Here is a 12,821-nt window from a genome sequence, read left to right on the forward strand (position 1 = left end):
TTATATGTATATATACATATACATTGAATACATACAACACATTAATACATACAAATACATGAATGCATACAAATACATAATCATATGGGGGGAGAAAGGCCATATGGGGGAAGAAAAGAGCTAACCTAAGTGACGGTGAGAAACAGTAATGACAGAATACTTAAGCTAAAGACAAAAAGAACAGTACACAAGTGTTATAATCAAATTAGTAAATGTATTTCATACAGGGGTATTTCGCACAACAATTCTAGATCTACTTTATGTGAATACTAGAATTAAACAAATAGGCAAATATATTGTAGACAATGAAAGTTAGACTTCTTACTGTTAGAGAAAGAAGTTATAAACAAGAAAAAAGGAGACTAAAGTGAACCCTATAGTGTTGAATGGAAATCATAAGTATATCAGTATAAACAGAGACGCCACTGAGATCAGAGGTATCAGTATGAACAAACAGAAGTATAAACAATTAAATATGTGTGTGTGTGTACAGGTTAGTATGCATACATATATTCCCTAGCTCTGTCTGCCAGAAGCAATGATACCCCAGTAACAATAAGCATACCTAGAACCCTTGGTTTCTAAATAGCATCCCCAACAAAAGGGGCCAGGAGTCCTTGAAGAAGTAGCTGATTCCAGGGCTGGGGCATGGAAAATACAAGATGAGCCTGGAACATCTGGTGGTACTAGAAAGAAAGGAAGGAAAGGCTCAAAATAGACGGGACTTGTCAAAAGAATACAGGGGCCAATCTGAAGGAACTCATAATGGTCAAAGCTAGAAGAATTTGAGCAATAAGCTAATGATAGTATAGAATTTTTTTTTTGAGGTGAAATTCACACAACATGCATTTAACCACTTTAATCATTCAGTGTGTGATTCAGTGGCTGTTTTGGTCACATATAACTCAGAGGTTCTTTACCAGCTGCCTTGAAAAAGTTTGAGGTGGGTAAGGGTTAGCCCCTCCTCTAGAATCTCACTGCAAAGAAAGCAAGTTTCAGACTAGACTTTGACACATTTTGCAACCTTTATTAATCAAAACTTCGTTAGCAAGCAGGCACACAACAGTTTACACAAACTATTCTAGAAGGTCGATTAGGTCCCAGCTCTTTCCCCTTTAAGTTGTTCCAATCGCCACTTGCAAGAAAGTTTCACTCAAGGCAGAAATGACAATATCCCAGAGGCAGGGTTCTGTTGCCCTTGGAGGTCACATCAAGCAACCAGCAGCCTCCTAACAGAAAGCTAGACAAAGGATCAGTTAGGAATTAAGCCTTAGGTACCACCTCCAAGGGAAGAAGTTACAGGTTTTTCTAAACTCTTATTCCCTCTGCATGCAAGTATAGAAAGTATCTAAAATATTTCAGTCATTTCCATTTTTTTTTAGTCTTTCTTTTTTCTTTTTTTCCATTTCCACTTCTCTTGAACATTTCAGTTTCACCAGTGAGTGACGACTTCTAATGTTCAACTAATCTCACCAATAAAAATCCAATCTGCTTCTGACATTAACTACCAAAGGTGTAGATCAAGCTATAGAGAGCAGCAGCACTGATGGCAGCTACCTGTGGAGTGCGGCTTTCCTGATACAAAGCTAGGTGAGCACCATGGAGTATGGACGGTTCATTAAAGCACCTCATTGCCCCTTAAGTTGAGGATGAAATGAACTGGCACATGTAAAATATCAGATGATCAATGCAGAAGTATTAAAATAAACTACAGACATCGTAACTCCATGGTAAAGACTAAGGAGAAAGGGAAGCCAAGAGAATTAAGCTGGAGATAACATTACTGGTAACAGATATGAGGGGAGAGGAAACTGATCAACCCTATGGCCCTCTCTACACCTGCATACACAATAAATTTATAACAAGACACTTCTCCTCGCCTACTATGTATATGGTTACCTGGTGGTACAGAAAAGGCAGGATAAATGCTCAATTTTTTCCTTTTATTTATCCAGTTTTCAAGGTAATGAATTGGTTCCCTGTCAATTCTCCTAATCTGACCAATTAGTTTTCCTTTTTAATGTCACTATGAATGCCTGGATTTAAATGTATTTGAGTATCAATCCATGGCAATTCTTATCCTAATGAAACTCAAAGTGTCCATCTTTATTTGGTGGGAGCCTCTTCAAATTGGATCCTGAGTCCTTTTGAGATGACCCAAGGAGCCTTTGATAGTTTCCTTGTTATCTGGTATCACAATGTTCCAGGATCATCCTGCCCTAAACCTAGAATCAGCTATTTCTCTAAGAAACCACAGTTTCCTTTAATGGGTAAACATAGTATTATAAGATCACAATCTGAGCCCCAAGGATGCTCCTTGATACTGGGTTGGTCACTGTTTCTAAACATTTAGGTGTACAAAACTCAGACAGACAGAAAGTTAGACACACATATATACATATATATTCAAATACCTACAGGGCCAGACAGGTAACGAAAGAGTGAAGCGTGATTGAGGTAAAGTATGGGGACTGTGGTAAACTAAAGAGGGTATGACTTGTCCAAAGGAGACAGATCCTCCAATTTTTCAAAAGAAGCCAAAAATATAAATTTTTAACATGAATTTCAAATGTTGACAACTAGTGAAATATTTATACGCTGCAATTAAATAAAACTACACCTGTGGGCCATAGGCTACGTATACCCTCAACCTGAAAATTTTAACCAGTATGTAGTTATAGCCCAGAAATCACATTGTTCCTAATATATAAAAATATTTAGGGAAGTAAGAGAATTCTCAGACTGCTTCAGGAAAAACCAAACTATAATAAGGAAGGGGAGAAATGTATACTTATCTCCCTCCCCCACCAACTCTCTAAAGTACTAGGGTGAAAAGCATTTTCCATACAGAAACCATTTTCTTTCTAGGACATGGTGAAAAAAGGACAAAGTCAGTTACCAGAAAAACCTCTTAAAGAGAACTGGAATCTAACCAAAGATTTTATACCAAAGTTCTTGGAATCTCAGGATGAGACTCAGGAGATATATTTTACATAATTAGGTGTATTAGAGGCAACAAAATTGGTAGGAAAGTTTACTGCAAATTTATGATCAACCTCTTACCCTCATTTTCACTTGTTCTAAAAAGAAAGGAAATTAACAGCATTGCCACCTCTGCCCTGGCACCTTCCTGGAAGCAGGAGAGCCAACAGAACATTGCTGGCGAGAGGAGTAAAATGTGAAAATTCTAAATAAGGCCCCAAGGAGAGCCTGGAGAAGGGCCCAGTTATCAAGAAGGACCTGGTTGGGTTTGGCTTCTTTAGTGCAAGCTAGTATCACATGACCTGCTCCACAATCCAGAAGTATAGAAACCACAGGATTGACTTTTTCTTTTCTTTCTTTTTTTTTTAATGGAGGTACTGGGGACTGAACCCAGGACTTCATGTATGCTAAGCATGTGCTCTACCACTGAGCTATACCCTCCCCCCAGATTAACTTTCTCAGTTCAAAGACAAGAGGGGTCAGATTAGATTAACGCAAAAACCATCAGAACACTCACAAGGTATGCCCCCCTGGTTTCTCTCACATTCTTTCAAAGAAAGTAAGGACCTCAAACCACGTAAGGAATCCCAAGCAAAAGGAGAGAGGGGACTAGAAACTTCCCTGACTGCACCATGAACCTCTCTCTGCCAGCTTCACAGCTTCAGCCTTGAGGTCCTATGTACTTGGCATATCTTTCACTGTAGTCTCTTGGTCTGTGCACTTTAGGGCTATTTTATTCTACATGCTATCAGATCATAACATTTTAAGTCTCTTTCTCACTTGGAAACTAGGCCCTAAGCCAAGGTCAGAGGAAGAGTAAAGTTGGGGGAAGGGACCAGATGGGCTCAAACTACCATTCTCAGAAGTGACTCACAAGGGAGCCAGATGCAGCATCCCTTGCCTTTGATCCTGAAGCCTTTCTGTGTCTCACACAGGAAAGAGAAAAACAGCTTTGCCCCTGGCACTGATCAGACATTAGCCTGTCTACCACCTGCCTTTTGTACCCTCTAGAAATTCCACCAGCAGAATGTAGGCAGATTTGTAGTGTCAAAGGAGTAAGTACAAACTAATGTTTACAGTTCCTCTGACTCTAGAAAATGAATTATTTTCTCTTCTCCTCATCACCCCACGTACCTCCAGACTGGTGACGTATCCTTCCTATGAACATCTGACTACTAATAACCATAACTATTATCTATTGAACTCTCATCATACTCTGTTCTAAATACTTGTCATGAATTAATGCTTTGCCGTAGCTAGTATTATATTATCTCCATTTTATAGATGAGGCATAGAGAAGTTAAGTAGTTACTTCCTAGGGTCAGAGAGCTAATCATAATCCAAGCTAAGACAACTTCGGGGCTTGTATTCCATTTCTCTCCTTTTTATTATAAAATTTTCAAAAACAGAACAGTTGAAAAAATAATACAATAATCAACCATATATCTTTCACCTAGACTAAATATTAACACCATGCCATATATAAGCTTTTCTGTGTGTATAAATTTTCTACACATCATGACACTTCTCCTCAACATACTTCTTCATGCAGCTCCTAAAAACAGACATGTTCCTATATACCAGAATACTGTTAGCACATCCAAGAAATTAATAATTTCTTACCATCATCTAATACCTAATATCTCTTCAAAATATTCTAAATGTCCCACAACATCCTTTGTAACTCTTCTTTTCTAAACCAGAATCCAATCAAGACTTACCCTTTCCATTCTGTTATTGTCTCTTTAATCTAGAACAGTACCCCCTACTTTCTCTAGTTCATGACATTGACTTTTTGAAGAGAACCAGACTAGCTGTCTTACACGTTGTCCTACATCCTCATTGTTTTGTTTCCTTATGGTGCCATTTAACTTGTTCTTCTGCTCTTATATTTCCTAAAAACCAGAAGTCAGATCTAAAGACTTAATGAAAGTTAACACTTTGGATGAAAATACTTCAGAGTGGATGCTGTGTACTTTGAACTGCTGCACATCATGAAGCATACCGCCTCAGGCTGTTTCAACATAAGAAGTGATGCTGACATGGATTACTTGGTTAAGGTGGTAGCTGCCAGAGTACTCCTTTGTAAAGATATATTTTCCCCTTTGCTATCAGCAAATAATTTAGAGGTGGGAGGGGGTACTATTTTGGTACCTGCAAATGTAAATATTCTGTTCTTCAAAATCTTTCATCTAATGATTTTAGCACCAATGATGATCTTTGCTAGATTTCGTCATTTCACTTGTGGTATCCTATTCTATCCTTCTTTACACAGTTACAAGCTGCAATTTTCTGTAGAGTTTTCCTTCATCAACTAGGGAAGAACTATCGCTCTTTTTAAAAGTTCCTTTTAACTGCTTAGATCTTTCCTTTTAATTATTGATTTTCAGAGTAAGAAACTGACAAAACAGCCACATCTAATGATAGCATATGCATTTTTTTTCTCTCCTCCCCCCTTTTCTGAGCATCACTATGGACACATAGATTTTTACTTATTCAGTGTTTTACAATTATTTGCAGTCATTACTCTTCTGATGCTCAGAATATACTAAATTTAGCCAGTAGGAGCCCCTTCGGGCTGGTTCCACTGTTATTTTGGCATGGTACCATTAGTCTTTAAGACTACTTTGCTTTTGATCTTAAGACGCCCCAATCAAGCCTGTGACCATATGTACTATATTACATAACCTTTCCTAGAGGAGAGTATGTGCCTATGGAGGGCTCAAAAAACTCTGAGAAAAATACAATGTCAAGAGCAGATGTATCACTTCCTTGTGGTTATCAAATCCAACTCAACTTGATGAAAGGATTTTTAAGACTATGAGGTCCAGCTACCCACGCTGACACTTACAGCTTTGCTAAGACTCCCCAACAAGTGGCCATTCAGTCTGTGGCCTAAACACTGTGATTCACAGGGAACTCACCTCCCTTGAGACATCCCATGCTGTCCCAGAACTGCGTTATACTGGGCTGCCTGTGGCTTCCACTCATTATGACCAGCTTCTCTCCTTGGAGCCTATGGAGCTCTGTGAAAATCAGACCTAACGGTCCATGTAATGGTTTCTGAGGAACTCAGTCCTAAAAGATAATTTCCTCTTCTGTTCCCTCCTTCATATTTAAACAAGCGGGTTTATTTCCTGGACGTGACTGGACTGCTTTTCCAAATATACTACCATGACTCACAAAGCCCTACTGCCTCTCAAGGCCACTTCATATGCTTACATAAAAACATGTAAATATAGTATGAGATGGGATTTTAAATTTTACAAAAATGGGTCTTTAGGTTCAAACTCCTTCCAGTCCTATTCACCACTTCCAGATGGCTGTCAAGCACAGCCAACTCTACCTCCTAGAATTCTGCATCTAGTGTCTCATCTCTCAACTTCCCATGACACTGGTGGTCTGGGCCTCCAGTAAAGCCCTCGTACACTGGTCCAAACTTTTCCAACCTCAGCTCCTCCTCACTCCAATCCAGGGCACAGGCTGCTGCCAGAGGTCTTCCTGCGGCACTCCCCTGCTCGGCAACCTTCGATTGCTTTGTATCTGCAGAGTCTACCACAGTATCCAGCAGACTGAATGGGAGGTGCTCAGTACATACTGGGAGAGGGAGGGACTGAATAAAGTAACTGGTTGAGCTGTCTGATTTCATGACTCAGTTGTACTGTCCATTGTTGTTACGAGGAAATGTCTTTGAGTTTTAAACAAAAGCTATTTTACATAAGGCAGTATTCAGTGTTTGGCTTAACAAACCATTTAAAATTTTTTTGGTCAGCTCATGTGTATGAGTAAATATATTTTTATAGTATTTATTTGATAAGTAGTTGCATAAAAATTCTGGCTGCATGCATTCTTCTTAGAGCTCAAACTTTCTAAAGAATAAACTGTAAATATGAAGTAAGGAAGAAAATACCAAAAAAAAATTCAAAAAACAGAAAGAAAATACTAATAGCACACTGTTACATGTAAAACTGCTTGCATTCAACAAGAATCTAGAAAGAAAATCAAAGTAAAATAACTTCATAGTATAATGATACAGCTATTAAACTAGCAATCATAAATTGAATTTGAAAAGCCAGGGCTGGCTGCCTGGGAGGAAGTGGTTCACTTCACTTTAGACACTGCTGGTGGCACTACAAATTGGCTCAGGATTTCTGGTAAACTGGTCTTGTATAATAAGAACTATAAACTTCTCACACTTTTGGATCCAGTGATTCAGCTCGGGGAACACACCTTAAGGAAATAACTCAAAGAAAAACAAATGTCTATTCTATTTATATTAGTGACAACTAGCGCACATCTCAAATTCCCCAAATAGGAGAAAGACCAAGCTAACCATGTATCACTGTACACATCAACACAAAGATATAATATGAAGTCACTTAAAATGACAATCATATGACTATTTCAATAAAAGAAGGTATCCTCTCAGTTTTAGCAATAGTGTTTATAATGAAGAACAAAGGCTCTGAAATCAGACATTTTTTGGCTTGAATCCTGGCACTCCCCTCAGTATGCTTTCAAGAAACGTTTCTCTTCTAAGAATGGATTTGGACCATGCGGAACCTACAAGCAGTTATTCACTCTTGAGATGTGTGTACTTTTATTTGAGTAGAAAAGACAGATGGTGAGAGAGCAGGCTTGTGCATCAGACTGCCTGAGCTCACATCTCAGCAGTCGCTTGCTGGCCGTGCAACCTCAGACAAGTGACCTAATCGCCCAACATTCCAGCTGCAATTCATCTGTCTAGTATGGTTATTATTGGACTAATATGCGGCTAACAATATGACCTACCCTGTAAAGTTCTTCTGAGGTTGAAATGAGATGATGCCTGTAGAGTGCTCAGCATAGTGCTCAACAGATAGTAAGTTCTCAGGGTCAGCAGTTTGTATTCTTCAATTAAATTACTGATCACCCACTATGGTCCAAGTATTATGTCAGGTGCACCCACTACATTTAGTTCCTGCAAGAACCGTACAAGGTGAGTGCTGTCATACAAAAAAGTTAAAGAGATGGGCTCAGAGAAGGGTCTGTGAATAGAAAATGAGGAAAGGAGAATGCAAGTTGGATGGTAGATCCCAATTACAAATGTGAAAATGAAATGCACTGATACATTTGCAATGATAAGCTTAATTAGAATGTAATGATCATTAGGTCCACTTTGTTTAAAGTCAGTCAAGTTTCTGTCTTTACGTTTTTAAATAGAAACAAGTGAGTGTGCATTGGGAATACAGTCCCATTGCCTTCAATGAGCTTTGCTCTTCTTTCCCCCAAGCAGGGACCAGGCCATGTATTAAATGTCACCTGAGTGTTGGTTTCTGACCGGTAAGTGCTTACCTGGAGGAGATAGAGGAGTCCTGGGACAAACAAGGTGAGTGGGTACAGAGACTGGTATGTTGCCAAGGCAAGAAAGATAGCACTGAGGAAGGCACTACCTGTAAAAAGAAATAAATATATGGAATAATCCAGCCACATCAATTAGGATTAGATTCAGTGAGTCCCCAAAACAAGAAACTTCCCATAACTGCCCAAATAATCACTTGTCAAATGTCTCCTGGTGCACAAGGTGCTATGCAAACTCACAGAGTCAGAGCTTCTTGGTTTGATTTCCGATGAGGAAACCAAGGAACTCAAAACCATTTACCTTCTGCAAACTGAGACACTACTGGTATATTTCTTATAAAAATTTTCAGACCCAGAAAAATTTTACAAAATTTCAGCCCAAAGATGAATAAAGGATCAAGTCTACTAACATCCACGTCCTATTTAACTTACCAATTGATAATGCCTACAATTATTGTTTCTGCTGTTCAGAGCTGTGAAATCTATCCCTTTGGTTGTTGCAACACCCCACCACTATTTTTATAACACCCCTTCCTTATGTACTGTCTTCAGGTCACATGTTTATTATTTTTTCAAATTAAAATATATTAATTCTTATTGAGATGTACCCATCCCCTAATGGATGTAAAATGGACCACTATGAGATTGTTAAACATGATGTTATAAAGAATTTTCAATGATATGGAAAGATGTTTATAACATTCTATTAACTGAAGGTTATAGAAGAGATACATACTATAATTTCTTTTCTGAAAAAATGCATAAATACATTTAAAAAAAATGACGAAAAGGCTAGGCCAGAAATTTCACAGTGGTTTCCTTTGAGTGGTTGGATTATGGATGATTTTTCATTTTTGCTTCTCTGTATTTTCTAAACTTTCTATAATGAGCATGCTTTGTTTCTGTCATAAGAAAAAACTGATCTCTTTTTTAAAAAACCACGTAGCAATTCCATTTCAGATGGTTTAAGACAATAAAGTACCCTAAAATCAATGCTAGAGAAAACTCAGTTTACAGCAGATTTTAAAGTGGCCCACAAATCAGTAGAGTTCAGTTGCTGGTCTCAGGCTGGTATCTACAATGATAATGTTTCATTAAATAACAGTGCTCATGGTCACTTTTACTAGTGTGAGGTCAACTTTTACTGAAAACAATACCATCCTCTCAATGGTATTTCATAAAAGGAGGAATAATTCACTCCACTCGGTCCAAGGAATTTTACCCTCTCCCAGCCTAGCTCCAAGAAACAAACAGAAGATGTTCCATAGGACTTTCTGCCCACCAAAGTGGTCTATACACAGTGGTTTGACTTATAATTTTTAGATTTTATGATGGCACGAAAGTGATACATATTCAGTGGAAATCATACTTCAGATTTTAAATTTTGGTCTTTTCCCAGGCTAGCAATATGCAGCGTATCCTCTCTCGTGATGCTGGGAAGCAGCGGCAGGCCAGCCATGCAATTGCAGCATTAAACAACCGATACACTAACAACCATTCGGTATCCGTACAACTATTCTGTTTTTCACCTTCAGTACAGATTCAATAAATTACATGAAATATTCAACACTTTATTATAAAATAGGCTTTGTGTTAGATGATTTTGCCCAACTATAGGCCAGCATAAGTGTTCTGAGCACATTTATGGTAGCCTAGGCTAAGCTAAGCTGTGATGTTCAGTAGGTTAGGTGTATTAAATGCAGTTCTGACTTGGGATATTTTCAACCTACAGTGGGTTTACTGGGATATAACCCCATCATAAGTTGAGGAAGATCTGTACTTGAAACATCTAAGAGCCATCTTGGAAGAAGGAGGGTTAGGAATGTGACTACTTCATAGCAGAGTAAGTAGAAAGAACTTTTAGTGCTCCATTCCTCAAACCAAGGAAACTCACCAGCTAGAAACAATCCCTGGTTGAAAGAAAGTGGAAGGAAGGCAGAGAAAGGAGGAAGCTGGAAGTAAAAGACCAAGGACAGAGCTCCATGGGATGGACCATTTCACTATGTTGATTAGTTCCAGGCATGACGTCCCGTATCCAGGGTACTCATAAATATGACTGAGCAGGGACAGATCATGCCCAGCCAAGCTGTGCTACCAGCAGAGGCACACCCAGAACCAGGTCAGCTCTGAGATAGGGAAATGGCAGTGGTGGGAAAGGTGCTATTAGAGCCCAGCAGCTAGGGTGGGCTCAGGATTCCTTGACTTGGCCAAAATTTTGAATGATGTTTTGTGGGAAACCAACAAAGAGGGGAAAAGCTGGAAAGAACTTTTAAATTTCACATTGTTTTCTACAGAGATTGGTGGTGGAAGTGAGAAGAGGCCCATGTGTCTGTTAACAAAAGAGGAATAATATTCCAACTCCATCCACTCTTACAAATATGGTGAAAACAGACACATGACTTTCACCTCTCTCTCCCCCAGGAGACGCCAGGGAGTGAAATAAACAAAGCCTAATTGCCCGAGATCAGTAATTACTTGTCTGGAGCAGCTAACTATAAGGCCCAAGAGAGAAGAAATGGCTCAAAGCTAAGGAAGGGACTTGTGAGTTTTAGAATACTTGCTCCCAAGATCAGGAAGGAACACTGCAGCTATTCTCCAACCCTCCAGCTCCCAGCCTCCTCCACCGGTCGCCACGCCCTTCTGATCCGCCTCTGGAACATCCATCACTGCAGTTCTTACTCTCATCATCTCTCACCAGGAGTTTTAAGCAGACTCTCCCTTCTCCTCCTCCCATTCAGTCCACCCTCTACAGAAGTACCAGAAGGATCTTTCTAAAAGACAGTTTAGATTGTGGCAAGCCTCTTTAAAGACTTCTGATGGTTCTATTTTATCTATCTGATTAAGTCCAAACTCCAATGGCAAACAAGACCCTTCACTATCTGGGTCTTGTTTCTCCAGCTTGACCTCTTGCCACTCCCCTACACATGCTTTGTCTTCCAGGTACACTGGACCATTCCCCAGTTTCTGAAAACATCACACCCTTTCATTTGTCTGTCTGTTTCCAGGCTATTTCTAAGCTGTCCTTCCCTGTCCTCCTTCTAGAAAAGACCTGTCTTTCAGCGGCCAGTTGAAATGTTACTTCCTCTATGAGGGCTAAGCAGAGATGACAATAATAGTTGATTATACCTAACATTTATTGGTCACTTACTAGGTGCCAAAACAGTGTCTAACTTAAAAAAAAAAAGTCCCCAGTAAAAATCAAAACCACCTAGTGAAAGCTCTATTCATTTTTTAGGTGAAGGAACCAAGACATAGAAACAAAAAGGTTAAGTAATGTATAGCTTTAAGTAATGGAATCACTCATCTGATTCCAGTGCCCATTTTCTTCATTCAGTACTGACACTCTCTTCTAATACTTGTTAATATTTCTCTCTTTCTCCTCATTTGTCTGTGAGTTTCTCAAGGGCAATAAGCCTCTCTTAACTTTAACTCTCCAGCACCTAGCAGTGCCTGGCACGTGTGACGAATGAATGAATATCATTCAGTAATACAACTAATATTTTTTTTCAAAAATTCAAGCATATTAAAGGAAACTATTGTTCTTTTACTGTTTTTTTTAATTGAGATATAATTGACATATAATATTATAGTAGTTTCAGATGTATAACATGATTTGATGTTTGTATATACTGTGAGATGATCACCACAGTAAGTCTAGTTGAAACCAATGTTCTTGAGGAAGGAAAACTTATGAAGTATAAAACACAGAGTCATGAAACACGGGCAAAGCAGAAAAGGACTCTGACTCCTGAATAACACAGAGCCTGCGAAATAGCAGTTGAGGACCTGTGGCAGGAAGTCGGCACAGAGAATGCTCTCTGTGGAACGCTCTCTCTCTCTGCTCTCTGTGGAGTAAACTATCGGGTGGCTGATGCCTATGGTCTGGGGGCAGAAATGTGGTGCTGCAACAGGCAGGAGCCTGGTGTGTGGGATGCTGGGGCAGGTGTGGATGGGACACAAGCACAGTCTGAGAAAAAGTGAGGGGGAGTATGGAGGCACAAAAGAGGCTCAGACAGGGCTGATATGTTTTTTAAAAGAGGCAAGAAGAATGGGTTAGGAAGGCAGGAGGATGGTATGTGCTTGGGGTGGGGTCAGGGAAGATAAAAGGAAAAGGTATCTTCAAATATTTTAGACAAACTGTGCAATAAGCAAACATTTCTGGAGTGCCTGCTCTATGCCAAGCCTGTGCTGGGTGCGGGAGTCTGGTGACTCAGAGTCTCTGTCCTCAGAGAGCTCCCAGTAAACAATGACAAAATATGGGAGGAAAGTACGAAGTGTTCCTAGCCTGTCAGGGGAAGCTGACACCTGAGTTTTGAACACTGATTAGGTGAGGCCAGGCCTGGTAGTCCAAGGGAGCAGCAGGTGCACAGGCAGGAGGGTGAGAGAAAGAATGGTGTGCTGGGGGTGGAGGGGTGGGGACTATAATTAGCTCAACATGGCACAAACAGACAGTTGGAAGGAGTGACTGGAAGAGGGTACAAAGGAGCTTTTGTGGATGT

General features: G+C 39.6%; 2 protein-coding genes across 3 annotated transcripts in view; one reads left to right on the forward strand and one right to left on the reverse strand.

The window, feature by feature from the left end:
- LOC116658005 (60S ribosomal protein L29-like) overlaps positions 1-12,821 on the forward strand; it is an 801,314-nt gene that overhangs the window by 357,778 nt on the left and 430,715 nt on the right. The gene's annotated exons all lie outside the window — the stretch shown is intronic.
- The window catches only part of PIGU (phosphatidylinositol glycan anchor biosynthesis class U), a 79,280-nt gene that overhangs the window by 27,752 nt on the left and 38,707 nt on the right, over positions 1-12,821 (reverse strand). For both annotated transcript variants that reach the window (XR_004313212.1, XM_006188555.2), the window contains exon 7: positions 8,317-8,414. Coding sequence is in view for 1 of the 2 variants with exons in the window: in XM_006188555.2 (XP_006188617.2) it covers positions 8,317-8,414 (98 nt within the window). In the remaining variant the exon portion in view is untranslated. The remainder of the gene's footprint in view (positions 1-8,316; positions 8,415-12,821) is intronic.

This window comes from Camelus ferus, chromosome 19 (genome assembly GCF_009834535.1).
Source record: "Camelus ferus isolate YT-003-E chromosome 19, BCGSAC_Cfer_1.0, whole genome shotgun sequence".
Lineage (NCBI taxonomy): Eukaryota > Metazoa > Chordata > Mammalia > Artiodactyla > Camelidae > Camelus > Camelus ferus.